The 27,681-nt window shown below is 36.3% G+C and overlaps 1 protein-coding gene across 1 annotated transcript; it reads right to left on the minus strand.

Moving 5' to 3' along the window:
- Positions 1 to 3,413: 3,413 nt before the first annotated feature.
- On the minus strand, positions 3,414 to 27,681 carry LOC117327000 (major vault protein-like). Its single transcript, XM_033883810.1, has 26 exons — positions 27,545 to 27,681; positions 26,186 to 26,319; positions 25,121 to 25,184; positions 23,712 to 23,936; positions 21,885 to 21,976; positions 21,092 to 21,161; positions 20,735 to 20,829; positions 18,247 to 18,313; positions 17,639 to 17,780; positions 16,508 to 16,612; positions 15,998 to 16,091; positions 15,207 to 15,267; positions 14,235 to 14,329; positions 13,165 to 13,243; positions 12,795 to 12,851; positions 11,943 to 12,039; positions 10,825 to 10,904; positions 9,091 to 9,150; positions 8,203 to 8,281; positions 7,706 to 7,848; positions 7,149 to 7,249; positions 6,512 to 6,738; positions 6,079 to 6,143; positions 5,764 to 5,844; positions 5,278 to 5,358; positions 3,414 to 4,957 (listed from the first exon to the last, which is right to left on the minus strand). The coding sequence occupies exons 1-26, from the start codon at positions 27,602 to 27,604 to the stop codon at positions 4,844 to 4,846; spliced, it is 2,568 nt and encodes an 855-aa protein (XP_033739701.1). The 5' UTR covers positions 27,605 to 27,681; the 3' UTR covers positions 3,414 to 4,843.

A 27,681-nucleotide genomic window follows, 5' to 3' on the forward strand; every position in this document is an offset into this window, starting at 1 on the left:
TTTTTCACCACCAACAATGTAGGATGCCCTGTTTCAGTACCAATATTACACCCACAACTAAATCTATAATCATTGCTGAAAACTTTCTTCAAATAAGTGAATTGTTGATTACATTGGCTATCAAAGAAAGAAGAACTAGGTCACACGATCAGGCAGATTTCGCAGAAAAACATCGGAATACTGTGAACGTTCCTATTTTGGTGTGCTCAAATTTTAGCACAAAAGCAAGTTAAGATAGGTTGGTGAAATGATAACTTGGCGCACTGAAAATGCTTGCCATATACACTGGTAAAACATTGTAGATATACTATCATTAGCTCAATGAAATTGAACGAAAATCACTAAAATAAGAGTATCGCTGAAATATGTTCATTTACAGTATGTGAAGGAGAAACAAAGGTAAAAGGGATAAAAGAATAGACTAAATCAACACAAACCATTGAAAATTGAATCAACTCAATTGTCAAACTCATCATCCAAGTATTATTGATATTATACTGCATACCAAGTTACATGAAAATCCATTCATATATTAACTCTAGTTATCATGTTCACAAGGTCCAATGGTAACAAGAATTCCACGGAGGTGGATGTGTCGCCTATGCAGCAAGCTAGGAGATAAATTTTAAACAAGCAAGCACTTCCTGTGAGAAAGCAATGCATCAAGTTTGCGTTTGATTGGCCCAAGGGATCAAGTTATCGCAAGCAAACCTATTTTCTATTTATAGTAACAATGACCTTTGACCTTTGAACCTGAAAAGAAATCTAAACAAGCACTTTTGGTAAGGAAGCACTGTGGAAGTTTGAGCCAGATTGGCTAAGGAAAACTTGAGTTATCATATGGAAAAACAAATTCTATTTAAAGCAAGTGACCTTGACCTTTGACTTTCAAAATTGAAAAGCAATCAGAGGCTAACAGTTTTGATAAGGAAGCACTTACAAAGTTTGTGTTTGATTGTCCCAAATTATTGCATGGGTACCAATTTTGTATTAATAGTAAGTGACCTTGACCTTTGATTTTTGAACATGAAAAGCAATACTAAGCAAGCACTTTTGGTAATGAAGAACTTTATGAAGTTTGAGTTTGATTGGCCCATGGGAACTCAAGTCATCGCACGGAAACCATTGTACAGACTTTCTATTTATAGTAACAATGACCTTTGAACCTGAAAAGCAATCCCATGCAACAAGTTTTGATAAGGAAGCACTTTCAAAGTTTGAGTTTGATTTGCCCAAAGGAACTCAAAGTTATTGCATGGAAACAAATTTTCTATTAATAGTAACAGTGACCTTGACCTTTGACTTTTGAACATGAAAAGCAATCCCAAGTTATCGCACGGAAACCATTGTGCGGACAACAACACCGCCGACATAGTGATACCCATATGTTGTCTTTTTCAGGTGACACAATCAGACTGCAAAGGGTAATTTAACTCTGTCAGATCCAAAATTAAATCAGCCTGATTGTCAAACTCATCCTAGGTCTTCTTGATATTGAGGGATGCAAGAGTTGGGATCCTGGGTTCAACCCTCCTACATCATGAAGCTTCTCACAGGAGCTAGGTCTCTTTTTCACTCATTCATTTGCATAATTCAAGTTATCTTGTTCACAAGAAAAATTGGAACACATGACAATGATGGACAAATTGGAATTTGGTTTGTTTTTGTTTAACGTCCTATTAACAGCCAGGGTCATTTAAGGACGTGCCAGGTTTTGGAGGTGGAGGAAAGCCGGAGTACCCGGAGAAAAACCACCAGTCGACGGTCAGTACCTGGCAACTGCCCCACGTAGGTTTCAAACTCGCAACCCAGAGGTGGAGGGCTAGTGTTAAAGCGTCGGGACACCTTAACCACTCGGCCATCGCGGCCCCACACAACAAATGGGAATGGTATCAGTTGAAAGAGAAAAGCAAAGGTAGATCTGAAATATTATAGAGGAGAAATACTTTGAGTATGAAATACAACAGGTACTGTCCAATACAAAATATAAACACACCTAAAATTAAAATTATTGAAGTGAAAAGGAAAAACTGGATTTTGATTCCTGCTTCCTTTTCATTGTACACCTGCAACAAACTTTGGAATCTGGTTGGTCGTCTGTAATAAGTGATCTAGGGGACGGACCCTGGGGTTCATTTTTCTGGGACAAAGGAATGTGACAAGCCCCTGTGCATTAGGATTTTGTCCTGACAACTCCCCTACAGTTTTTATCCAAATTTTTTCGAAACTTTGTGGATGTAGCCATCCTTCACCGAGGTTAATTAAAATGAAAATAATGAACAAAATACGTGTTTGAAACTGGAAATATTTATTTACAAAAATGAAAATAGGTGAAAATTCTAAGAACATAAATATATTAAATTTTATATAGGTCAAAATAGAGTATAAATATTTAATTTTGATCACAGTGGAAACATTTTAAGCAACAGACTCTGTCTCAAGGTCATAGATAAAGTTGTATAACTGCCACCCATCACTCACAAAATCGTGCGGCATTCATACAACAATCTCATATTTACGATATCGTTGATAGCAATAGTGTAAATATTTAACTAGAATATTCCTCCATCCTCAATGAATGGTTGTAAGGCGGTCAGTAATTTTTCATACTGACTCGAGTTACCCTCTGGCGACTGTATCAGATCTAAATCTGACATGACATTGTTCTAAAATGCAATTGCACATCAAAAATATAAAACGACGAATTCTCAGAATGAACTGCAAATATAGATGCTGCAACTTGATGTATATATATTCCTTATACATCAGAAACAAATACCTCCAAGAGATGATACAACGTCCCAGAAAGCAGAGAGTTGTAGCAATCCAGACGAATCTCCCTTGGATACATATGTATACACCAGTTCTGATAAAGGCTACCCTTTAGCCAAAACATGTCAAAATGCTCTCCAAAAATTCGGCCCATTGAATGAATCTCTGTGTTGGGTTCACCGTTTCTATACGCCCATCACAGACTTTGTGACTGTCATCTTAATATTGAATATAATATTGAAAGATTGCATAAAAAAATCATTGACGTTTATTTTTACAGCAAATTTTCCAAAGGGGGGGGGGAGGTAATAATAATATTAAGATCACACAACCAGTAACTTTCAAAATACAACAAATTTGACTTAGACAATTTTTTTTTTGTGCATTGAAAATCATTCTAAAGATCATTGGATGATAATAATTATATTTGATACACAAATAATATTGATTTGACATGTATTTTTACAAATCAATGTCATGTATCCTTCATCATGACACCTGTTTATCAGGTAAATATATATATAACTTTTATGTCATACAAGATCATGTTTGTATACGTGTATATAAACCACGTGTGATTTTGAGTAACATCTATGGTCTTATACAAATGTCATACATGATAAACATTCTTTTGAATCAGAGATGTAAATGACAGTGTTTATAATTCTGTATCCTCGGACAACACACAAAGGTACACTCTTAAATGTGAAATTATCGGTATTTTTCAAGCAAATCACATTTTTTCAGCAAATTGTCCACATGCAATACTCCGAGTCTCCCATGTATAGGTTGTATACACGTGAAGTCACCAAGGAGTCATCTTTCACAACTTTGTTTTCACGAGTTAATGCATACATGTGTGAGTATCTCCAGTTTCATCCATGTTGGTGAAATGAAAATGAGGTATATATCACATATAATGTAATATGTTTGCAGGCACAAAAGATCAGCATTATAATTTATGTGATATTGTCTTGCAGGCACTAATGTGAACAGCACAATACAAAGGAAAACAGATACCATATGTAGTGTGTTGTCACATATGTAGTGTGTTGTCACATATGTAGTATTGCCACATATGTAGTGTGTTGTCACATATGTAGTATTGTCACATATGTAGTGTGTTGTCACATATGTAGTGTGTTGTCACATATGTAGTGTGTTGTCACATATGTAGTGTGTTGTCACATATGTAGTATTGTCACATATGTAGTGTGTTGTCACATATGTAGTATTGTCACATATGTAGTGTGTTGTCACATATGCAGTGTGTTGTCACATATGTAGAATTGTCACATATGTAGTGTGTTGTCACATATGTAGTATTGCCACATATGTAGAGTTTTGTATCATATGTAGAATCTTATTACATATGTAAAATGTTGTCACATATGTAAAATGTTGCCACATATGTAAAATGTTGTCATATATGTAAAATGTTGTCACATATGTAAAATGTTGTCATATGTAAAATGTTGTCATATATGTAAAATGTTGTCACTTATGTAAAATGTTACCACATATACAGTACGTTGTTACATATGTAGAGTGTTGCCACATATATAGACTGTTAACACATATGTAGAAAGTTGCCACATATGTTAAGTGTTGTCACTTATGTAGATTGTAGAGTGTGGCCTCATATAATATGTAGAATATTTGACAAGAATTATCACTTGATTCAAATTGTAGTCCATAGCCATCAATATCAGACGTACCATCATAAAGCACTAATCACAGTAGGACCACTCCAACAACCAATACACTGGGCCTTACCTACCATCTGACAACCCAAGTACTGTCGTACACTAAATTGTAGTTAACACTACGAAGAAGTTACAAGCAAATCCAACTGGTGAATTTTCAAAGCTGTAAATGTGAAAGCATACAATCCGCAGTGCAAGGCACACAATGAGGGGCGAAACACCATTAATTCGCAAATACACAGTTTTCGTTGCCATGGTGATTATAACACAAGACCAAGTCCTGACCTTGGCAGTAGTGACACCGTATCCATGGTTACTATTATTGCTACAACTGACATGATGACCTTTCACCCCTGAGTAATAAGTTACTGTGTATTCATTCCTCCAATAAGCCCGGAGGCTGTGTTAAACAGATTTACTGGGGTACTGCCATCTGTAATGAGCGTACTGCTCAGTCCTAGAGCTTTTAACATTTTCACCTGAAAAAAAAATAATGTAACTCATCATTTACTTGTATAGTTAAAAGTGTCTTTGTAAGGAGTGGTAAAAAATAGGTTTAAAAAGAGGATGATTCTATAATTCTTAAAATAATATGCACTAGAGTACATAAATGTTTAAAACAGAGTTAGATTTGGGCCAGACTGAAGTATTACATGCAATGTGTAGTTGAATATTTTTTAGATGGTCAATATTTATTTTCTTGGGTATGTCAGAATCAGTCTGTCTTATCAAAGAGGTGATTCAGTCCGATATCAAACAAATGCCTAAAACACAGAGATTTATTCTCCCTGAAACTCACCTGTGTCTCCGGACCAGATGTAGCTATGGCAGACAGAGTGTCTACACCTATCACATTGACCATCTTCTGGAACTTCTCAACCTTCAAACACAATGTACATTAATCACTGGGTAAAGTCATAAAAGTCTCGAGCCACACACCGATGGAATCAGGGTCAATATCGTTAAAATAATTGCCACCCATTAAAAAAAAAACAATTTATAGTGTTTTTGCATATATGTACACTCAAATCTGCTCTAACGCATGCCTGTATATAACGACCGCCTGTCTATAACGACCGCCTGTCTGATTTTGGAACGGCGGTCACTCATTTGTTTTCTATAGCGACCGATTTCTGTCAGCCATCTTATATATTAAAAAAAAACAACTAAAAATTGACATCTTCAAAATTTCATGTACAGCATATTTCAAACTTCAATCAATATTGTGTGTATTCAAATTTAATTCCTTTAGAAAAAGTTACATAAAATGTTTGGACTAAATTACCTCTATACCAGCCATAGTTCTGAGCTTGTGTACCTCCAACTCTGTCTGACTCCGTATGTACGCCAACTCCTGCTTCCTCATCTGTAGCAAAAGAGCGGGTAAACTTATTTAATGTATGACATTGAAATTAAAAATGAGGTCAAGTGCGTGTCCAGGTGACCTTGACATTACAAAATAAGGTCAAATTGAGATCTAGGCCCAGATGAAATATTGTTTGATTTAACTTGACATTCTGCAATACTGGTTATTGCCCGATTCCTGGATTTACTTTGTCTCCACTTTATGTTGTTTTTATACTCATCATTAACAATTTACCTTTTCTTCAGCTTCTTGTTTTGCATAGTGTTCTATTTCTTCTGCTTTTGCTTTCAATTTTGCACCTAAAAACAAAACAAAAAAAACATAGAAAATGAAAAAAAAACATAGAAAATGAAAAAAAAACATAGAAAATGTCGAAGAGATAAATGCCCCTGCTGCCACTTGACATCCCGAGTTTGGTGAGGATCTCATCAGCTGTTCCTGAGATTAGCTAGTAACATTTGGACAGGATGCAACAGGATTTAATGTGGCGTGGCAGGATGCGACACAACGCAGAACATGAAGAGATTGGACAGGACGGCCACTATATGCCCCCAACCCACGCTCGATAATGATACTCTTGGCCTGAACGTAAAACCTCCACTTACCCTCAATCTCACTCTCACACTCGATAATCATCCTCCCTCTCTGAGCTGGAGTCTTGACTTACCCTCAATCTCACTCTCACACTCGATAATCATCCTCTCGGCCTGAGCTTGAGCCTCAGCCGTGGCTTGACCTGTTGACTCCACAGCGGCTGCGATGGCTTGGAGCTCGAGGAGCTTGGTGCGTTCCTGTTCCGAAGACTTTTCATTGTCAAGTTTTTGACGCTCGAGTTGACCTTGTGCTATCTGCTCATTACGTGAAGCTTCATGAGATGCTGCGGCCTCAATGGAGCTACAAAAACAACACGGAACAAGTGATTTAAATTCTCAACAGTTATAAGCAAGAAATAAACAAATATTTACAGACTTGTGTTAAAGAAAAATTACATAAATTGTTATTTATAAAATGTTTTCTCATCCTTCAATTAAAAACAGCATAAAGATTTCAAGATTTTTAATTCTAGATTACAGACATGCCTACAGGACCAGATTAGCATAAAGTACAGGTAACAAAATAGACTTCATGTCAATTTAAAAATCTTTACATTTACTGTGATATTTCAGAATATTTTTTTATAATATTCTTATGGGAAATGAAGAATATTCTAAATTTTTTTTACTAAAAGGGCAGACAAATTAATCAAGGTTGATTTTACTTAAGTATCCCATAGAGGAGTAAGAGTATGAGATTCTATTCCTCACCTTGTAGATATCTCAATGGCTAGTTGTACAGATTTTGACAGACTGTCCCTCATTTTCACGTCGACTGGCTCTATACTCTGAATATCTATGCTGCTGATGACCTGTTAAATAGAATCAAAGTACCGAGTGTATGAGGGCGAGATACAACAGGAAGAACTTTATGTAAACATCGAAAGGTAGGAAATGACAAATGAGCATGGACAGATTGGCTAAATACCAAAAATGATTATATCACAGGTTATTAAATGTCCTATGCAAAATTGTAAAAATTACTTCATTTTGTTCTGCACTGTATAATTAATTTGTTTAAATATACAAAATTGATACAGTTAGTAAATAATAACTTCTTCACTGTCTTACACTAGCACTTGCAATCAATGAAAGAACTGTAGCAAAATTCTTGAAATTGGTCATCCAGATATCCAGATTCCGTTCTCAATTAGACTTCTTATGTTTAATACTTTAATATATTGCTGAGAAATGAAATGGATTTTGAATATTATTCTTGATTTTAAGCACAAGAATTCTTTCATGAATACATGTTGATTGGGACTTACAAGGTTGTTCATTGGAAATTTGAGGCGGGAATTCAGACCACCCATGCCGTCCCGTCCAAACACTGCCGTTTGTATGACCAGGGCAGAGTGACGATGGAACTCGTCAAACTGGACTTGAGCTACAGCACCTCGGATACGACTTCCTGTGAAATTAAAATTAATAATTGGAGTCATGAAAGAAATAACTAAAAATTTCCACCAGGACGGTTGACTAATATGTACCCCTGCTCCCAAACAACCCTGGTTTCCATTCTGCCCCAAAAAGAGTAAGCACAGTTGCACAACAGTTTATACGTGATCTGACAACAAAAGTCTGGATGAAAACTGTTGAAAAATAGTTCGGACAAGATTCTGTCTCTACATGAGCAAAGTGAATTAGGAAGTAGATGGCCAGGACTGGTGAAACCAGCACTGGAAACTCTGATGTGTTAGACACTAAACAAGCTACTTTGTTATCGTTTATTTCTAGATATACATCAATACCGGAGGTTTCTTACCTATTTGTCGGCATGCATTGCCAATAAAATCAGGCACAGAAAAAATGGACATTTCACTCTCTCTGTTTCCTCTTTCAAACTGAAAAAAATAAAAGCAAAGTAAGAGGGGCTCACATCCCCCCCCCCCCCCCCTCCCATACCCCTCATCAATAAAACAAATCTGTCTATGAGTTCAAGAGATATCTTGTACACGATTTTATATTTGTAAATTGTGAAGTGCGACCTTTGACCTTTAACCTTGACTGGTGACAACCAAATTCTAATCCGGTTTAGAAGCCCATGCTGTGATGTCCTGTTGTAAATATTATCTAAATCTGCCCAGGGGTTCATGAGATATTTTGTACACTAGTTTTGCACACTTACAATACAATGATGTTACGACAACAATAGAATGACGTCACGTCGACAATACAATCACGTTTCATCAACATTTTCATCCATGATGTAACGTCAATATTGGATACAAAAGAGGGTTAGAAATAATCAGTCATCCCCTTGGGAGTGAGACCGGGGGGTCTCAACCGTCAGGGTAAGATTCTTATACTACCAAACACTTTTGACATGCCTGGTGTTTGGCAAATTTAGGATCTTCCCCCTCGGGTTGAGAACCCTTGTTTTACCCCAGTACGGAGGTGAATTATTCTTTTAATTTCTGGATGACATTCTTTAACAAATACCACTCAATGCAATACAAACAGCTGAGATAAATAATTCTAGAACATATGCCATTTAACAGATTATATTGTATGCATTCATAAGTCAGAAATAGAGGGGCTTTATTCCAAAATATATTTAAGAAACATTTGTGTAGTCTTGTTCAGAGATCATGAAAAAACGTTTCGACATGAAATATGTATGAAGTTAAATAGATATTATTATATAAAATACCTCAAAATGGTTGTTGAAGGCGAGCTGGATCTTCAGTCGCGCATGGTCAGCTGTCTCAACCTGATAGACAAGATCCAGTGAATGTGAATCAACTTAATGGTATCAGACTAAATAAGAGGTCAAATAATTTCATTGGAGTTTCATGGTCATTAATGCTACTGAAACATTTACACACAATTTACAGTAATTGATTATTATCATCAGATTTGTGAACATAGGTTCAACTGCAATGGAGATATTGGACTAATATTGACACTCAGCTGCCAGTTAGTTCGTCTGCCATGAGTCAGTCATTCAACCAGTCTGAGTCAGCCATTCAACCAGTCTGAGTCAGCCATTCAACCAGTCTTAATCAGTCATTCAACCAGTCTGAGTCAGTCATTCAGCCAATCTGAGTCAGTCATGAGCCAGTCAGTCTGTCCAAATCAGAAATGATCCAGCAAGTCTGTCTCTCTGAGTTTGTCAATCTGAATCAGTACCACACAATAATATGTCCCCACTAAGAAGTGTCTATAAATAGTATCTGACATCCAGACATATATACGTCCCACAAAGGGAGTATAATGATATACACACCTCTAGGATGTCTGTGATAAAGTCAGGCCCCAGCATCAGACATATATACGTCCCACAAAGAATGGAGTATAATGATATACATACCTCTAGGATGTCTGTGATAAAGTCAGGCCCAAGCATCAGACATATATACGTCCCACAAAGAATGGAGTATAATGATATACATACCTCTAGGATGTCTGTGATAAAGTCAGGCCCAAGCATCAGACATATATACGTCCCACAAAGAAGGGAGTATAATGATATACATACCTCTAGGATGTCTGTGATAAAGTCAGGCCCCAGCATCAGACATATATACGTCCCACAAAGAAGGGAGTATAATGATATACATACCTCTAGGATGTCTGTGATAAAGTCAGGCCCCAGCATCAGACATATATACGTCCCACAAAGAAGGGAGTATAATGATATACATACCTCTAGGATGTCTGTGATAAAGTCAGGCCCAAGCATCAGACATATATACGTCCCACAAAGAAGGGAGTATAATGATATATACATACCTCTAGGATGTCTGTGATAAAGTCAGGCCCCAGCATCAGACATATATACGTCCCACAAAGAAGGGAGTATAATGATATACATACCTCTAGGATGTCTGTGATAAAGTCAGGCCCCAGCATCAGACATATATACGTCCCACACAGAAGGGAGTATAATGATATACATACCTCTAGGATGTCTGTGATAAAGTCAGGCCCCAGCATCAGACATATATACGTCCCACACAGAAGGGAGTATAATGATATACATACCTCTAGGATGTCTGTGATAAAGTCAGGCCCCAGCATCAGACATATATACGTCCCACAGAGAAGGGAGTATAATGATATACATACCTCTAGGATGTCTGTGATAAAGTCAGGCCCCAGCATCAGACACAGAGAAGGGAGTATAATGATATACATACCTCTAGGATGTCTGTGATAAAGTCAGGCCCCAGCATCAGACATATATACGTCCCACAAAGAAGGGAGTATTATGATATACATACCTCTAGGATGTCTGTGATAAAGTCAGGCCCCAGCATCAGACATATATACGTCCCACAAAGGGAGTATAATGATATACATACCTCTAGGATGTCTGTGATAAGTCAAGCCCCAGCATCAGACATATATACGTCCCACAAAGGGAGTATAATGATATACATACCTCTAGGATGTCTGTGATAAAGTCAGGCCCCAGCATCAGACACAGAGATTTCATGGCACCTTCCTTCTTAGGTTTACCAGCTACAATATAAAAATTAAAACAAATCTTAATAATGATAAAATAAATGATAATTGGGATCTTAGAGGGGTACTTGTCAGATTGATCTTTTCTCATCTTTCCTCTTTCCCTCATATTTACTCCTTATCATTGACACATAACATATTGACAAAAATTTACAGTACTTTAGTTCTTCAATCCTGATATTGGACATGTACAACTAGTGATGAAGAATCAACCACCAAGGACATTGAAAATATTCAATATACAGAGTGTTACAGGGTGTTACATGGTGATACAGGGTGATACATGGTGATACAGAGTGATACAGGGTGATACAGGGTGTTACATGGTGATACAGGGTGATACAGGGTGATACAGAGTGATACAGGGTGATACAGGGTGATACAGGGTGATACATGGTGATACAGGGTGATACAGGGTGTTACATGATGATACAGTGTTACAGGGTGATACATGGTGATACAGGGTGTTACATGGTGTTACCGGGTGTTACAGGGCGATACAGGGTGATACAGGGTGTTACATGGCGATACAGGGTGATACAGGGTGTTACATGGCGATACAGGGTGATACAGGGTGTTACATGGCGATACAGGGTAATACAGGGTGTTACAGGTTGTTACAGGGTGATACGGGGTGTTTCATGGTGATACAGGGTGATACATGGTGAAACAGGGCGATACAGGGTATTACATTGTGATACAGGATGATACAAGGTGATACAGGTTGTTACAGGGTGATACATGGTGATACACTACAGGGTGATACATGGTGATACAGCGATACAGGGTGATACAGCGATACAGGGTGATACAGTGTGATACATGGTGATACAGGTTGTTACATTGTATGTACAGGGAGTTAATGTTAGAGGGTGTTAGAGGGTGCTACAGACCATTACAGGGTGTCATTATATTTGATATTGTGTAGTTTCTGCATTGGAGGGACATGGTGGAACTGTTACATCACAGTCACAGGAATTGTGAAAGCTCATTAAGAGAGAGATCATCACTCCAGCAATTTTTAAAACATCTTACCACTGAGGCTGAGAACATTGAAGTTTTCGTGAGGTCCGAGAATGACCAGGTCAGGTCCAAACACGACACGAGCAGTCTTCTCCAGGTAATTATACACCTGTTGACGAGGGATAAAAAATATAGAAAACATCCTTCCACCAGTTACGTGTTACATAGAATATGTCTGTATCTCACTGCATTCATACCACCGTAAATGTAATGAAACCTCATGTTAATGAAGGATACCAAATATACACGTGCCTCTAACGATTATTGGATATCCATGGTTACATTGTACTATACAATAATTGTACATACAATTTTTCATACATGATTTCAACCACAAGCTAGAGCATTTAGCTGTAATCATCTAAACTGCAGCTAGTTATTTCATATCCATATTTACACAGGTCAACATGCAATATCAGCTGTAAATTAAAGCTATATCCTACCTTTTAAAGTATACCTATGATTGATACATGAAAGAGTTGTCTCCCTTTCAGTATTGATTAATAGTATAAATAAATTGATATTGACGTGAATATTTTCTTTTAATTTTTAAAGTGATAATTGAACTTCCAAACTATAAATTGCAACACACAATTTACATGTTTTCATATATTTTTTTTAAATGTAGAGTGTGTACCCGTCACAGTAAGGGAAGATACACCCTTAAGTACAAATTGTGTTCAGGTGCTTAATTTCATGGGTTTTTTTAAAATGACTATTAAACTAAACTTACTTAATAAGATGAAATATCAATGACTAGACATATAAATAATCTTGTCTAATGAAGACATTTGTTGCTACAATTAAAATGATTGTCTGTAGAATTCAAGACCTTTATTATAATTTGTGGGTGTTTGGGCTTACCTGAACAGCTGTGTTGCCAGGACAACGAAATGTCACAACACGACCTTTGGTGCGTCCCTAAAAATAAAAAAAAATATATCATTTTCATGAAGAATACCTGTAGTGTTAAATATCAACAGATTGAATTTTATGAATTTTACAAATTTTATGAATTTTACTAATTTTATGAATTTTACGAATTTTAAGAATATTACAAATTTTATGAATTTTACAGATTTTAAGAATTTTATCACCCTAAAATATCTAACTAGTCTAAAATTATTAAAATTGAGAGAATGTTTGTGAATCATGTAAATTATGGCAAAATTAAACAATGCGGTACAGCTCAAAACACTCCACACCTGTATGTCTGTATACATAGTTGTCTTACCTTAAGCATCTGTGGATCGATAGACTGCTCGAAGTACGCCATCTTTCTGATGTCTCCCGACCCTGAGCCACCTCCTTGTCTACACAGCAACATAAGTTAAGGTTAAATTTCACTGTGAAGGGCGTTATTTAGAAGGGTTTTATTTTCTGATTTTTTTTTCTTCCAAGATATGAAAAAAAAAAATATGAAAAATATCTCAAAATTATGGTCCATTTCTTATACCTGATATCTTTTTGTTTGCTTCAAGCTTTTTTTTGTAAAATCATTAAAATTTTAACGGAGAAGAGTTGAAAATATTAATGGTGTCATGGTAAAGAGTTGGAGTATCCAGTAGTAGTCAGATCATTTCCAATTTGATTAGAAGTTGAAACGGAGTGCTACCAGGTGTCTCTATTTTGCCTTATGTGGCATGGATGTTCAAAGATACAGAATCTAAACTCACATATAATTCCCCCAATGTATTATTTGCATTTGGAGCAGGTTATCAGGTAAACAAGGATTTGGAGAATGTAGCTACCTTGAAGTCTGCCGATATACAATAGTTTTATGTACATGCTGATGACGGGTTTGCGATGCAGACTGTGCAGTTGTGTTGTTCGTAATGTATGACTATGGGTCAATAAGGGGGCTAGCAGAGCTTAGGGGGTTTGTGTTCCATTTATAGTGGACAACATGGCTCCCTTCACAATACGGTTTGGTTCATTTTGTTTAACGTCCTTTTAAAAGCCAGGGTCATTTAAGGATGTGCCAGGTTTTGGAGGTGGAGGAAAGCCGGAGTACCCGGAGAAAAACCACCGGCCTATGGTCAGTACCTGGCAACTGCCCCACGTAGGTTTCGAACTTGCAACCCAGTACGGACAACACAGGTACAGCAGTGTCAAATTCACAGTCATTTTAATACGTTAAAACTCCAGTTATACACAACACAATAAAATAAACAAGATGGAAGTTCAAAAACATTTTTGAATGGAACCTATATATGACTTGTTCAGGCTTAATTTTTTAAACTTTTGGCATTCTTAGGGGCCATTTTTTTTATACTTAAAACTCCAGTGATTGACTGGTCTTACTTGAGGAGGGTTTCTGTATCCCCTGGCAACTCCTTGGTCCAGAGCTCTTCATTCTCTGTCAGAAGGTACGACTGCGGTCCCATTTCAGCTCTCACCTGGAGAAAACATTTTAATCTTACAAGTCTGTACAGGATCGGTAAACTAAGCATATTGACACCATATCTTTATACCACTACCAAAACCATAGGATATCTACATGTATACATGTACCGCTAACACTTTATTCATACCAACTGAACTATGATTTTTATCTGACATTTTTACTTTTCCATATATACATACATCCTTGAAAAAAAATGCAAGAGGCCCAATGGGCCTGAATGACTCACATGTTTTGCAGGTACAGTAGATCATGAAATATTCGTGTGTACTTTCTTTCGTGTTTTGGAAGATTTCCGATTATTTCATGGGTAACAACTTTGGTGGTTAGCTCATAAAACAATAATTTAGCAACAATAAATACAAGAACATTTATTGTATTTATATTTGTGGTTGCTTTGTAACAACAAAAGTTTACAGATGATAACTATTGTTACATGTTACACAATATCAGGTAACAAAGATGATTCTTTTTCGGATAATTTTGATGTAGGTCACTTTGAAAGATTGACGATTCATTCAATATGTGCATCCAAATCTAATACCCATCCTTTTTATTTTACACAGACCCTTGAATATTCTATATACATTTGTAAACACTATTTTTTAAGCATGTGTGACCAGCGACCTTGAAAGTATGTAGTAGAAGGTCAAACAAACAACTCTGTGCAACTTGAATATTGAATAACAAACAAAAAACAAAAAACACAAAAACAAAAACAAAAACAAAACCTAATCCAAAAATCATTTCATTGTTTTTTTTTTTTTTTTGTAATTTAAAAGATTCACAGAGAAATAGCCATAACATGCCCACCAACAGGATGCTGGAGTATTCTCTACCACACCACACTGTCCACACAATGGTGAACTTACCTTTCCTGTCTTCCGGTCCTGGATATAAATGCCTTCATTTTTACTTAAAGGTATCTGCTCTCTGAAAAATTAAAATATATGTCATTTTTTCCACCTTATATTCAAATTCAGCTTTATTCATTTCCTTTCTTTGTTTAGTACTAAAAAAATGGTATAAATCATTATAGGTTATGTACTGAATGCAATGGTTTCTACCGTCATGATTTGTACCTCCATATGAACCAACCAGATGTTCATAGCACCATGAATGCAAGATATTGTAGTTTGGTAATGATTATATTATGTTTGATCCTACAAAGTTCTTTTAGGTTAGTTAAAGGACTTACTACTGGCATGTCAGTTGATTATACAGGTAAATTTCATTATCTCAAAATCAGACAGGCCACAAATACTTTGAGATATATCTCGAGCATTTTAGGTAACCAAGAATATTTTAAATAGAATCTTATTGTCGAAACTGAGTTTTTACTTCAACTTAAGCAGGGTCTTTGTGTTGTCAGAGTTTCGAGAAGTTAGAATGTATATTGTTAAAACATTGATCCGAAATAAAATCTCTTCAGTATAAGGAACATTATGTTACCATAGTAACTAGTCCAACAATCTGTTCTCTGTATTCCGTTTATGACGATATTTTGTTTCGTATATCAAGGCTTTGATAATTACACTTACCTTGAAATGTGACAAATTCAAAATGGGGAATACTTCATAAATCATTTCGGAAGGAGAGTTCTCCTCACTATGAAAGTCTAAGACAAAATCTTAAGAAGGAAAACCGACATTCAAGGACTGACCTTTTGGCGACCACAACAACATGTAGAGGAGGGGTATAGTCGCGGGGCCCACGGATCATCCATCGGTCTCCTGGACTCCTCATCAAAGTTTTACCTGGACAATAAAATGCAGGTATGCCATACAAATTTTATATAAGTATTTCAAATATTTGACATATAGAATTGATTTTGTGTTCAAGTTAAAATCATTAACATGTCACATAATCCTACTCTCCACATAAAATCTTATTTTCCTGCAAGAATTAAATATTTATACAAGTACCATGAAAAAAACAAATATGTGCAGAGCTTTGAAGATATTGACAGAAAAAATGGAGTCAATATGAACTGAATCTATTCCAGGGTTCCAGAAATATCTTGTACACAAGCGGTGATTTTAAAAGTGGTCACGTGCGACCTTTGACCTCTGAGCGTGTGATATCTGTGGCTATCAGCTCAAAGATGCCTTTCATCCATCATATCCTTGGGGACCCTTGGATTTGAGCCAGGGGGACAGTTTATGTACAATACCTTTTCCAATGAGTTCCACGATCTCCTCCTCAGCCTGCAGTATCACAGCCTCATTCTCAGACAGGATGTATGCACTTTGAACTTTGCCCTTCTCCAGGGATTCCCCTGAAACATAAATACCAGGATGTAACAAGAAAATCACTTGTGATGGGAATCAGTTTTGCCTTCAAAATCTATAACTGAAAATCAATCAATTATCTATTATAATCAGTTTTCTAAATTTAGCACATAATTGCCCTTTTGTAGAAAATTTATGTACATCTCAAGTACATTTATTACAGGTCTTAGCCTTTGTTATCACTATTTTTAATACTGAACACAAAGAACCCATTTATTGGTTGTTAATATATTTAAATCTCCTTAATCACTTGTAAATGACCAAGGAATATAATGGTATATAAGATCAACTATTTCTTGGTCGATAATGTTACAAAAATATGCAAAGCGGAAGATTTACAAGCACTTTCAGAAATTCCCAATTAACTGCATTTTCGATGATCGGTATTTTAATATGTTATTGTTTTTGACTATTATTTTTATTATTTTCGATCATCAGCTATACCACTTAACATCACCGAAAATGATAAAACAGCTCTATGATTACTATTTATTATTCCAATCAAATGTTGAATTATAAATTTCCCATGTGCTAATAAAATTACATGGCCAAATCAAAATCAAATCTATTACTAGAAAATCATCTTTATAGTGTTAGAGTGTTATTCAATTGAATATTGTCCTAACAATCTCTCCTGAAGGTTTACTTCTGAGGATAAATTGCCAATTCAGAAGTTAAACCACAAAAGTATTTGAGCCTACAGGATAAAACTATCAGCTCCAACATGGTTATATGTGGTATTGTATTGGTAGACAAAGATAAAAACCTGGACAGGGGAAGAAGCTGAATGATGAAGTTATTTCTGACATTTTGTTTGTGTTTTTGAGAGTATGGGTAGACATATTTGATAAAAACCTTGATGAAGAAAACTGCATGATGAAATTATTTCTGACATTTTGTTTTCTAAGTATTTGTAGACAAATTGGATAAAAACCTGGATGAAGAAAACTGTATGATGAAATTATTTCTGACATTTTGTTTTCTAAGTATTTGTAGACAAATTTGATAAAAACCTGGATGAAGAAAGAAGCTGCAGCAGCCAGTTCTTAGTTCCCGTTTGCCGAGATGTGGTTTAAAGTTTTTATCTACGACATCTTGTACGACGCAGTACTCTCCCTTCTTAACTACCACTCTCTTTTCCTTACTGACGATCTCCTGTAAAATACAACAATTTACCAAACATCACAATCCTGACGATCTCCTGTAAAATACAACAATTTACCAAACATCACAATCCTGACGATCTCCTGTAAAATACAACGATTTACCAACATCACAATCCTGACAATCTCCTATAAAATACAACAATTTACCAAACATCACAATCCTGACAATCTCCTATAAAATACAACAGTTTACCAAACATCACAATCCTGACAATCTCCTGTAAAATACAACAATTTACCAAACATCACAATCCTGACGATCTCCTGTAAAATGCAACAATTTACCAAACATCACAACCCTATCTTCTTGTTAATATTGTAATCTAATTGTGTTAACTTTTTTCAAACCTAAAAAAAAATCAGAAATGTTATTGCATATTCTCCTAAATAAATATTTTGTACATTAGTAAAGCTGTGAGCAGCATTATTTGTGACTTGAAGAAGTTTATACTGACCACTCCAATCTCTGGCAAGTATTGGTCAATGTCCTCACCGGTCAGTAGCCACTCCTCACCTACAAGTCTGAAAAACAAAATCATGATATAAAAGGCCCAATTGAACCGTATCACACCATCACTATATAAAAGACATCACTCCTTTCCTTCAGATCATCATGATATAAAAGGTCCAGGTGACCTGTATTTCTCCCTTCCTTTACAAGATCATACAGATATTAAAGGCCCAATTGACCTGTATCACATCAATACTACATAAAAAGCATCACTCCTTTCCTTCAGATCATCATGATATACAAGAGATCCCAGAGGGATCTTGGCGCCCACCATTGAATGATCTTCATAGGTTCCATGTCAGATTGATCTTTTCCCTACTTTTCCCTTCCTCTAAGTCTTACTAATCTTTGTAAATTCAGAAACAGCCCTCTAGTACTTTTCAAACAAGGGGAACCTATATATAAAATTTAAGATTTAGCGATAATGGCTGTCTGTCAGCCATGTTGTTTTCGGATTGGTCCCAAAATGCAACACCAGGGACCAAGGGGAACCTATATATGAAATTTGAGAAAGATCCCTTCAGTACCTTCTGTAAAATAGCGATAACAAACTTCAATTGTCAAAATCCAAGATGGCTGCCTGTCGGCCATGTTGTTTTCTGATAGGTCTCAAAATGCAATATGCATAACTAGGCACCAAGGGGAACTTACATATGGAATTTGAGAAAGATCCCTTCAGTACTTTCTGAGAAATAGCGATAACAAACTTCAATTGTCAAAATCCAAGATGGCTGCCTGTCGGCCATGTTGTTTTCTGATAGGTCTCAAAATGCGATATGCATAACTAGGCATCGAGGGGAACCTACATATGAAATTTGAGAAAGATCCCTTCATTGCTTTCTCAGAAATAGCGATAACAAACTTCAATTGTCAAAATCCAAGATGGCTGCCTGTCGGCCATGTTGTTTAAGGATTGGTCTCAATATGCAATATGCATAACTAGGCACCAAGGGGAACCTACATATGAAATTTGAGAAAGATCCCTTCATTGCTTTCTCAGAAATAGCAATAACAAACTTCAATTGTCAAAATCCAAGATGGCTGCCTGTCGGCCATGTTGTTTAAGGATTGGTCTCAATATGCAATATGCATAACTAGGCACCAAGGGGAACCTATATATGAAATTTGAGAAAGATCCCTTCAGTCCTTTCTGAGGAATAGAGATAACAAACTTCAATTGTCAAAATCCAAGATGGCTGCCTGTCGGCCATGTTGTTTTCCGATTGGTCTCAAAATGCAATATGCATAACTAGGCATCGAGGGGAACCTACATATGAAATTTGAGAAAGATCCCTTCATTGCTTTCTCAGAAATAGCAATAACAAACTTCAATTGTCAAAATCCAAGATGGCTGCCTGTCGGCCATGTTGTTTTCCGATAGGTCTCAAAATGCGATATGCATAACTAGGCACCAAGGGGAACCTATATATGAAATTTGAGAAAGATCCTTTCAGTCCTTTCTGAGAAATAGAGATAACAAACTTCAATTGTCAAAATCCAAGATGGCTGCCTGTCGGCCATGTTGTTTTCCTATCAGTCCCAAAATGCGATATGCATAACTAGGCACCAAGGGGAACCTACATATGGAATTTGAGAAAGATCCCTTCAGTACTTCCTGAGAAATAGCGATAACAAACTTCAATTGTCAAAATCCAAGATGGCTGCCTGTCGGCCATGTTGTTTCCCGATAGGTCTCAAAATGCGATATGCATAACTACGCACCAAGGGAAACCTACATATGAAATTTGAGAAAGATCCCTTCAGTACTTTATGAGAAATAGCGATAACAAACTTCAATTGTCAAAATCCAAGATGGCTGCCTGTCGGCCATGTTGTTTTCTGATAGGTCTCAAAATGCGATATGCATAACTAGGCACCAAGGGGAACTTACATATGGAATTTGAGAAAGATCCCTTCAGTACTTTCTGAGAAATAGCGATAACAAACTTCAATTGTCAAAATCCAAGATGGCTGCCTGTCGGCCATGTTGTTTTCTGATAGGTCTCAAAATGCGATATGCATAACTAGGCACCAAGGGGAACTTACATATGGAATTTGAGAAAGATCCCTTCAGTACTTTCTGAGAAATAGCGATAACAAGAATTGTTTACGGACGGACGGAGGGACGGCCGGCCGGACCACGGACCACGGACGCAGGGCGATTTGAATAGCCCATCATCTGATGATGGTGGGCTAAAAAGGCCCAGGTGACCTGTATCTCTCCCTTCCTTTACAAGATCACACAGATATTAAAGGCCCAATTGACCTGTATAACATCAATACTATATAAAAAGCTCAGGTGACCTGTATCACTCCCTTCCTTGACAAAATTACGATATAAAAGGCCCAGGTGACCTGTATCATTCCCTTCCTTCACAACATTAGGATCTAAAAGGCCCAACTGACCTGTATCACTCCCTTAAGTAAATTACCTTTTGATGCCCTGTCTGTCAGTAGTGGATTGTGTTGCTCGTAATCTCAAGCCTATATCTGGCGTCAATGTGATTTCTTTCTCAACACCCAACACCTGTAACCATGGCAATTGATGAAATTATCCATAAAAGATGTGCAGTTCACTAAAACTTATAACCACAGACAATTTAATTTCCAGGTTTAAGATTAGATTAATGTTTTCAGAGGAAGGTGAACAATAAATTGCATGACATCTTACAATGACCTTCATATCTAGGTCAAAGGTCAAATTTATTTTCATATTCAATAATAAAACAATATTTGAATGAGTACATACACATCATCTCAGAAGATAAGGCTCCAGACATACTACATACCTCTTCATATACATCAGGCAGGTAGGCTCCGGAAGTATAATGCATCCATTCTTCGCCAGTGACCCGCTGCCTACATAAGCAAACAGATTACATTGTTAAGAAATAATAATTCTTGTTATCATAACATGGAAACTTTTGATAGACGAAAGGTAAGTTACCTCTTCTATGAATAGAACTAGAAAATGTTGGTAATATCGTATGATGTCACTGGGATATTGTCAACACAAGTTTAAGGTGTAGGCACGCCTCAGCCCTTTCGTCTTTTTAAACATATCAAGTCAATAAGTTCCAGCCTAATTGTTTTTACTACTGTGTACCTGTAACGTTGTCACCAGCAAAGCTAATGTAGATATTGAAGACATAAATGCCTCTGCTGCCACTTGACGCCCCAAAACCTCAGCAGTTACTGAGATCAGCTAGTTACATTGCATTGGGACGGAATGGGACTGATGTTGGCGGGCTATATGCCCCCATTTCATGGCGCGGCATGATAACATGTTTGTTGGCTCAGATGGCTTTGGTTTGGTTTGTTAACGTCCTATTAACAGCCTGGGTCATTTAAGGACGTGCCAGGTTTTGGAGGTGGAGGAAAGCTGGAGTACCCGGGGGAAAACCACTGGTCTACGGTCAGAACCTTGCAACTGCCCCACGTAGGTTTCGAACTAGCAACCCAGAGGTGGAGGGCTGGTGATAAAGTGTTGGAACACCTTAACCACTCGGCCACAGTTCAGATGGCAGCACACAAGGGGTTTTAGTGCGAAAGGAAGAAACCATGTGGCTTGGTTTTACTTACACTCCATTTCGGTCTATGAAGTCCTGCGTAGCACGAAGTTTCAGTGCCTCCCCCGTTAGTATTACTAATGGATCCACCATCTTCTCAATCTCCTACAAAATGTACACGAGAAAATCAATTTATTACATTTCTACCAGTGAAATATCCAAAATTATTCATTCTATAAAAGTGATATTTTTCACATTTTTCACAAGTGAAAAACATCACTTTTGCTGATTTGACCAATCAAATTAATGATTAGAAAATACCAAAATAATTGACTAATCAGAAAGCCCGACATATATGTCAGCACCTGGACAGGGGAAAATACTTTTTTTGTTTACAAATTATCGCTGTAGGCCTAGTTAGCATACGGGGTAGGTTTTTCGTTGATAAAAAATGTAACAAACAGAATATCTAACAGTGTCTTCAGTAATACCAAATATATTTCACTCGTGTGGCTAATATTTTGATATTTTTCACTCGTGCTGCGCACTCGTGAAAAATATCAAAATATTAGCCCTACTCGTGAAATATATTTGGTATTACTGAAGACACTGTTAGATATCCTCTATTTCTTATTAAGCAAGTCATATCCCTATATGGGAAATGAATTAATATAAGCTCCAAGTTTGTTTTCCCATCCCATATGATATATTTGTATGAGTCTCGAGTATACTCACTACATTTACGGTGAGATGAAACATTTTGGAAAAATTGGTTACTTTTGTTTTTAGGTCATCAATATTTTACCTATTACCAATAAAATACCTGTATATTCTTGAAGGAGGACAGGTAGGACGTTTGAAGGTTTCAAAGCACAAAATCAGGGGAAATTGAGAAATTGCAGAAAATGGTTTGGGAGGAACAAACAACAAAGAAACAATGAAACAAATAGTATTGTTGATTACCTGTGTAAATGTAAGTTATGTATTTTCGACTATTTCCTGGTAAAATTGATAGATAATCGTAACAAGCCAGTCAATAGTAAAAGATATTGACTGGTTTCGAACATTCAATCTTGCCCAAGCATTCAAATGATTACGATGAAACATGTTTCTGATCACAATTACCGACCTCTACTACAGGACAGTTTGGGGTTATATAAGATGAGATTTTCATCTGGATCTGATTTTTAAATGGTCTACATCTGATTATTTTTAGTTATTCAGGGAAGAAAACAGTTGTTTCATGCCTTTGATATCAGCCAGCAGTCAAAATTCTTCTCACAATGTGTTGGGACCAACAGTATTAACAGTTTCCTGAGGCCGCATGTTGACCGATATTAAAGGCATGAAACTGTTTTTGAGGCCACATATTGACTGATATTTAAGGCATGAAACAGTTTTTGAGGCCGCATATTGACCGATATTTAAGGCATGAAACAGTTTTTGAGGCCAAATGTTGACCAATATTAAAGGCATGAAACAGTTTTTGAGGCCGCATATTGACTGATATTTAAGGCATGAAACAGTTTTTGAGGCCAAATGTTGACCAATATTAAAGGTATGAAACAGTTTTTGTGGCCACATGTTGACTGATATTAAAGACATGAAACAGTTTTTGAGGCCAAATGTTGAACGATATTAAAGGCATGAAACAGTTTTTGAGGCCGCATGTTGACCGATATTAAAGACATGAAACTGTTTTTGAGGCCAAATGTTGACCGATATTAAAGACATGAAACTGTTTTTGAGGCCAAATGTTGACCGATATTAAAGACATGAAACAGTTTTTGAGGCCGCATGTTGACCGATATTAAAGGCATGAAACAGTTTTTGTGGCCACATATTGACCGATATTAAAGGCATGAAACAGTTTTTGAGGCCAAATGAACAGGAAACTCACCACTTCAGGACAAGGTTTATAACTAAGTGGACCATTCAGCTGCCACTGGTCACCTGCTTGGTGTTTTCCTGTCTCGTCCTCAAAGTCCAGCACCGCTTTCAGTCTGATTGCGTGGTCGGCCTTGACTACGGGGATGGGCTTCATGGCAGACATGTATCCTGCCCTTCCCGTCTGATAGTCAGGGGCCCCAAATAGGGACTCACCTGGCAACAGGGGAAATGGCTCCTACAATACAAAAATAAATAAATGAATAAAAATTCTAAGAAAATCTTTAGCAAGAGGCCCAATAGACCTGTATAGCTTATCTGTTCTGGAGTTTCTGAAGTATTATCCTTTAAACTCAGTAACTGCATGGTCATACTTAGTTAGAATTTCTATCATGGAGCTGGCTGTGTTCAAATTTTCAAACCTTATGACAAACAGAACTTTTGACAAATCAATACTTTTTAATTACATTTAAAGAGAGAGAGAGAGAATACTCTGCAAATGAAGAATTTCCTAATATCCTTTTTTTAACAAAGTACCATAGGGTCAAGGTCAATAATTTATAAATTTGGTAACCTTCATCTAATCGCAGCATGTTACTGAGCAAAATTCAGGACTCTTAATTGTTCTATTCGTTAATGAAAAGAAGTCATTTAAAGATTTTAACACATTTGACCCCGGTGACCTTGAAAAATTCAAATAAACAGTTGTCAGTTTCAGCAGTAAGTTAATCTGTAAACAGCAAACTGACATATATTTTGACATATATTTCAAGAATTGCCTAAGCGCATATTGCTATAATTCTAGGTAATTTGGAAACAGAAACTTCTCTGTCCTTATTGTCAAATTTGTTGAGTTCCATACATGAATGATATAAATGTTTCATTCAATTGAAACAGGAGTGAACTAGAGAATTGTTTTTGTAAACATTTACATTCAATTGACCTTTGACCTGAAAAATGAAGGTAATATTTTAAAAGGAAAAATCATCTCCCAGACAAATTATTGGATAAATATGCGTTTATTTGACCTTTGACCTTTATGTCAAGATCACAATGACCCAATGGAAGAGCACTGCACTTCCATGTGGGTGATAAAGGTATTCTCCTTGCGATAGATCTGAAATGATTTAAAAGTTACCCACAGACAAGATTAATTGGAAAAAATTAGCACTTATTTGACCTTTGACCTTTAAACCAAGGTCAAGGTGATCTAATGGCACTTCACATCGGCCTCATGTGATGCAAAGTCTGCAGCAAGGTTGGTCAAGATATTTTCAACGGTTTAGAAGTTATGGCTTGTACAAGAAATTATTAAAATAGCAAAAAAAGAAAAGAACCAGAAGAAGAAACAATATTCAATATAAAAATCTTGATCTCCATTTATCTGAAGTAGGGTGGACATAAAAAGGTGGGACTACTTACCTGATGAAACTTGACCTGTTTTTGACCAAGAAGGTTCTGGCATACCTGACCAGGTACATAGTTTCTGGAAAATAATCACGACTGTCAGATGTTAATATCTTTCCTTCATATAATGATTAAAACAACAGTTTCATATATTTGTTCATTGATACCATAACTAGAAAACCTCAATCTAAAGAAAACATGTCAAATACCAAATTACCATATGTACCAATGCTCAAAAGCTATTGGCCATTTATAGGTTTTAATTAAATGGTTTTTGGCCTTAGTTGTTCCGAAATATTTGTTCATGTAACAATATAGTAAAGCTAGGCTTATACACGTAAACCTCATTACAGAGAAACAGTCAAACATAGTGATGGGAATCAGTTTAACTTCCAGAATCAATAAATGGAAATTCAAAATGGATTAATTATCGATTATAATAAGTTTTCTAAATTTAGCACAGAATTACCCTTTTGTAGAAAAATTATGTACATCTCAAGTACATTTATTAAACGTCTTAGTTATCAATTGTTTTTAATACTGAACACAAACAAAGTGTTTCATGGTTAATACATTTAAATCTCCTTAATTACTTATAAACGATCAATTAATATATCAGTAAAACATAATACCAACCACTTCTTGGTTTGGTAACATTACAAAAATATGCAAAGCTGAAGATTTACAAATACTTTCAGAATTTCCCAATCACAATGTAATTGCCTTTTCAAAATCATCATTGATCAACGTGTTTTTTTTTTGTTTTTTTTAATAATTTTCGATATTTTTCAACATACAGCTATGATATGTTAAAACAAAAAGTCGTAGTTTGTAAAATTTTTATTCTTGAAAGTACACTTATCCATTTTTTGCTTTTTATCTTACAATGCTAGATTATAAACTTTCTAAAATAAATCTGCTATATATAGCTAGATAAAATTTACTGATTAAAAAGCCTATTGAGAAAATCAGAGAAAATCAGAGAAAACGAAAAGCTCACATCAGTTTTTTCTCATATATGCGCCATTAAGAAATCTACACTATAGGTATAAAAAACAGAAAAAAAATATAAAAACATACATGCAAGGATTCTCTATGACACAGAAGTGCCCAGGAGGGACTTTAATCATGGGGAGTGGTCCTCGATGCAACTGCTCATTGTTCTTCAGTACGACTGTCGTCGGGCCTATTTCAAGATAGGTGATATTCTTGTTCTGTTGAGAGAAAAAACACAAGGAACTGTCAATAATTACCTGTATCGGGGGTTTTAGTGTCACCTGGTGCTCTAGTGCACTACTAGTTTACCTGTAGTTGAAACCTACTGCACTACTAGATTACCTGTAGTTGAATCATAGTGCACTACTATACTAGTTTACCTGTAGTTGAAACCTAGTGCACTACTAGTTTACCTGTAGTTTAAACCTAGTGCACAACTAGATTACCTGTAGTTGAATCATAGTTCACTACTAGTTTACCTGTAATTAAAACCTAGTGCACTGCTAGTTTACCTGTAGTTGAAACCTAGTGCACTACTAGTTTACCTGTAGTTTAAACCTAGTGCACTACAAGTTTATTGAAGAGGAAACCAAGTGCACTGCTAGTTTACCTACTGCAGTACAAGATTACCTGTAGTCTTAACATTCACTATAGTCAGGTGGGGAAAACCATCAACTTGCATATAATATACAAACTTGCCTATTATATGCTAATCAAGGTTTAGTCAAAATCACATTAAACTTAACTTTTTAAAAAAATGTCTAAGTCGCATTTATTTAGTCATGAAACATCATACGAATGCAAAAACAAAATTATTTGCATGTTGGAAAGTACAAATATTTGATGCAATACTTTCGGTTTTCTAAGAAGACAACGCACTAAATAAACGTCTTTTAGTAAAATATTGTTTTACCTTGTCCTTAATTGTTGCGCCATTATATAATATATTGCAACTTTAAAACTATTGTTTAAGCGATATTGGCTATTTTTAGTAACAAATTCATACTCCAACTTGCGCGTTATAGGCTAGCCGGAGTTTCCTCTGTCCCTGACACCATGTCTGGAGTAGGGAGGGGACCTCTAGGCCTACACCAGACATGGTGTCAGGGCCAGAGGAAACTCCGGCTAGTTATAGCTAGGCCAATGACAGTTGCCGGTATTCCCCAACCTGACAGCTAGTGCACTTCAGGTGACCAGATAGATGAAAAGCTTACTTGACATCAAACTCTGGATGTCCGTGCAATTAGCAAGTATATATGTATTATGTTACCAATGTATATTTCATAGAAATGGTACGAAAACAAAATTAGTTGGTGAACATCATGCTGAGTTGACAATTTGGTCCGACAACTGACAAATGTCAATTGAAACTCTAAATCCCTACTCCATAGCAAATAATGCACAATATCAATTGACAGTTGTAAATGTTTGTTTCCCACTTACTAAATCAGTCACATGCACATAGAAATGTGGCTTCAGACCGATAATACTGCTGGTAGCCATAGCTCTCCGTTTTTCTGTGTCTATTCTTGTCGATGACGTTTGTTTACCAGTGAAGTTTCACTAGTACTTCCGCGTGC

The sequence above is a fragment of the Pecten maximus genome, chromosome 5, assembly GCF_902652985.1.
Source record: "Pecten maximus chromosome 5, xPecMax1.1, whole genome shotgun sequence".
In the NCBI taxonomy this organism is placed as follows: domain Eukaryota; kingdom Metazoa; phylum Mollusca; class Bivalvia; order Pectinida; family Pectinidae; genus Pecten; species Pecten maximus.

Excerpts from the sequence above, each read along its gene's own strand:
- LOC117327000 (XM_033883810.1), bottom strand. The coding sequence starts at position 27,604 with ATGGCTACCAGCAGTATTATCGGTCTGAAGCCACATTTCTATGTGCAT. Across the intron at positions 23,937-25,120 it reads AACAGGTCAAGTTTCATCAG|GAGCCATTTCCCCTGTTGCC; the intron begins GTAAGTAGTCCC and ends TTTGTATTGTAG. Across the intron at positions 14,330-15,206 it reads AGGACCGGAAGACAGGAAAG|GTGAGAGCTGAAATGGGACC; the intron begins GTAAGTTCACCA and ends TGTTTTCTCCAG.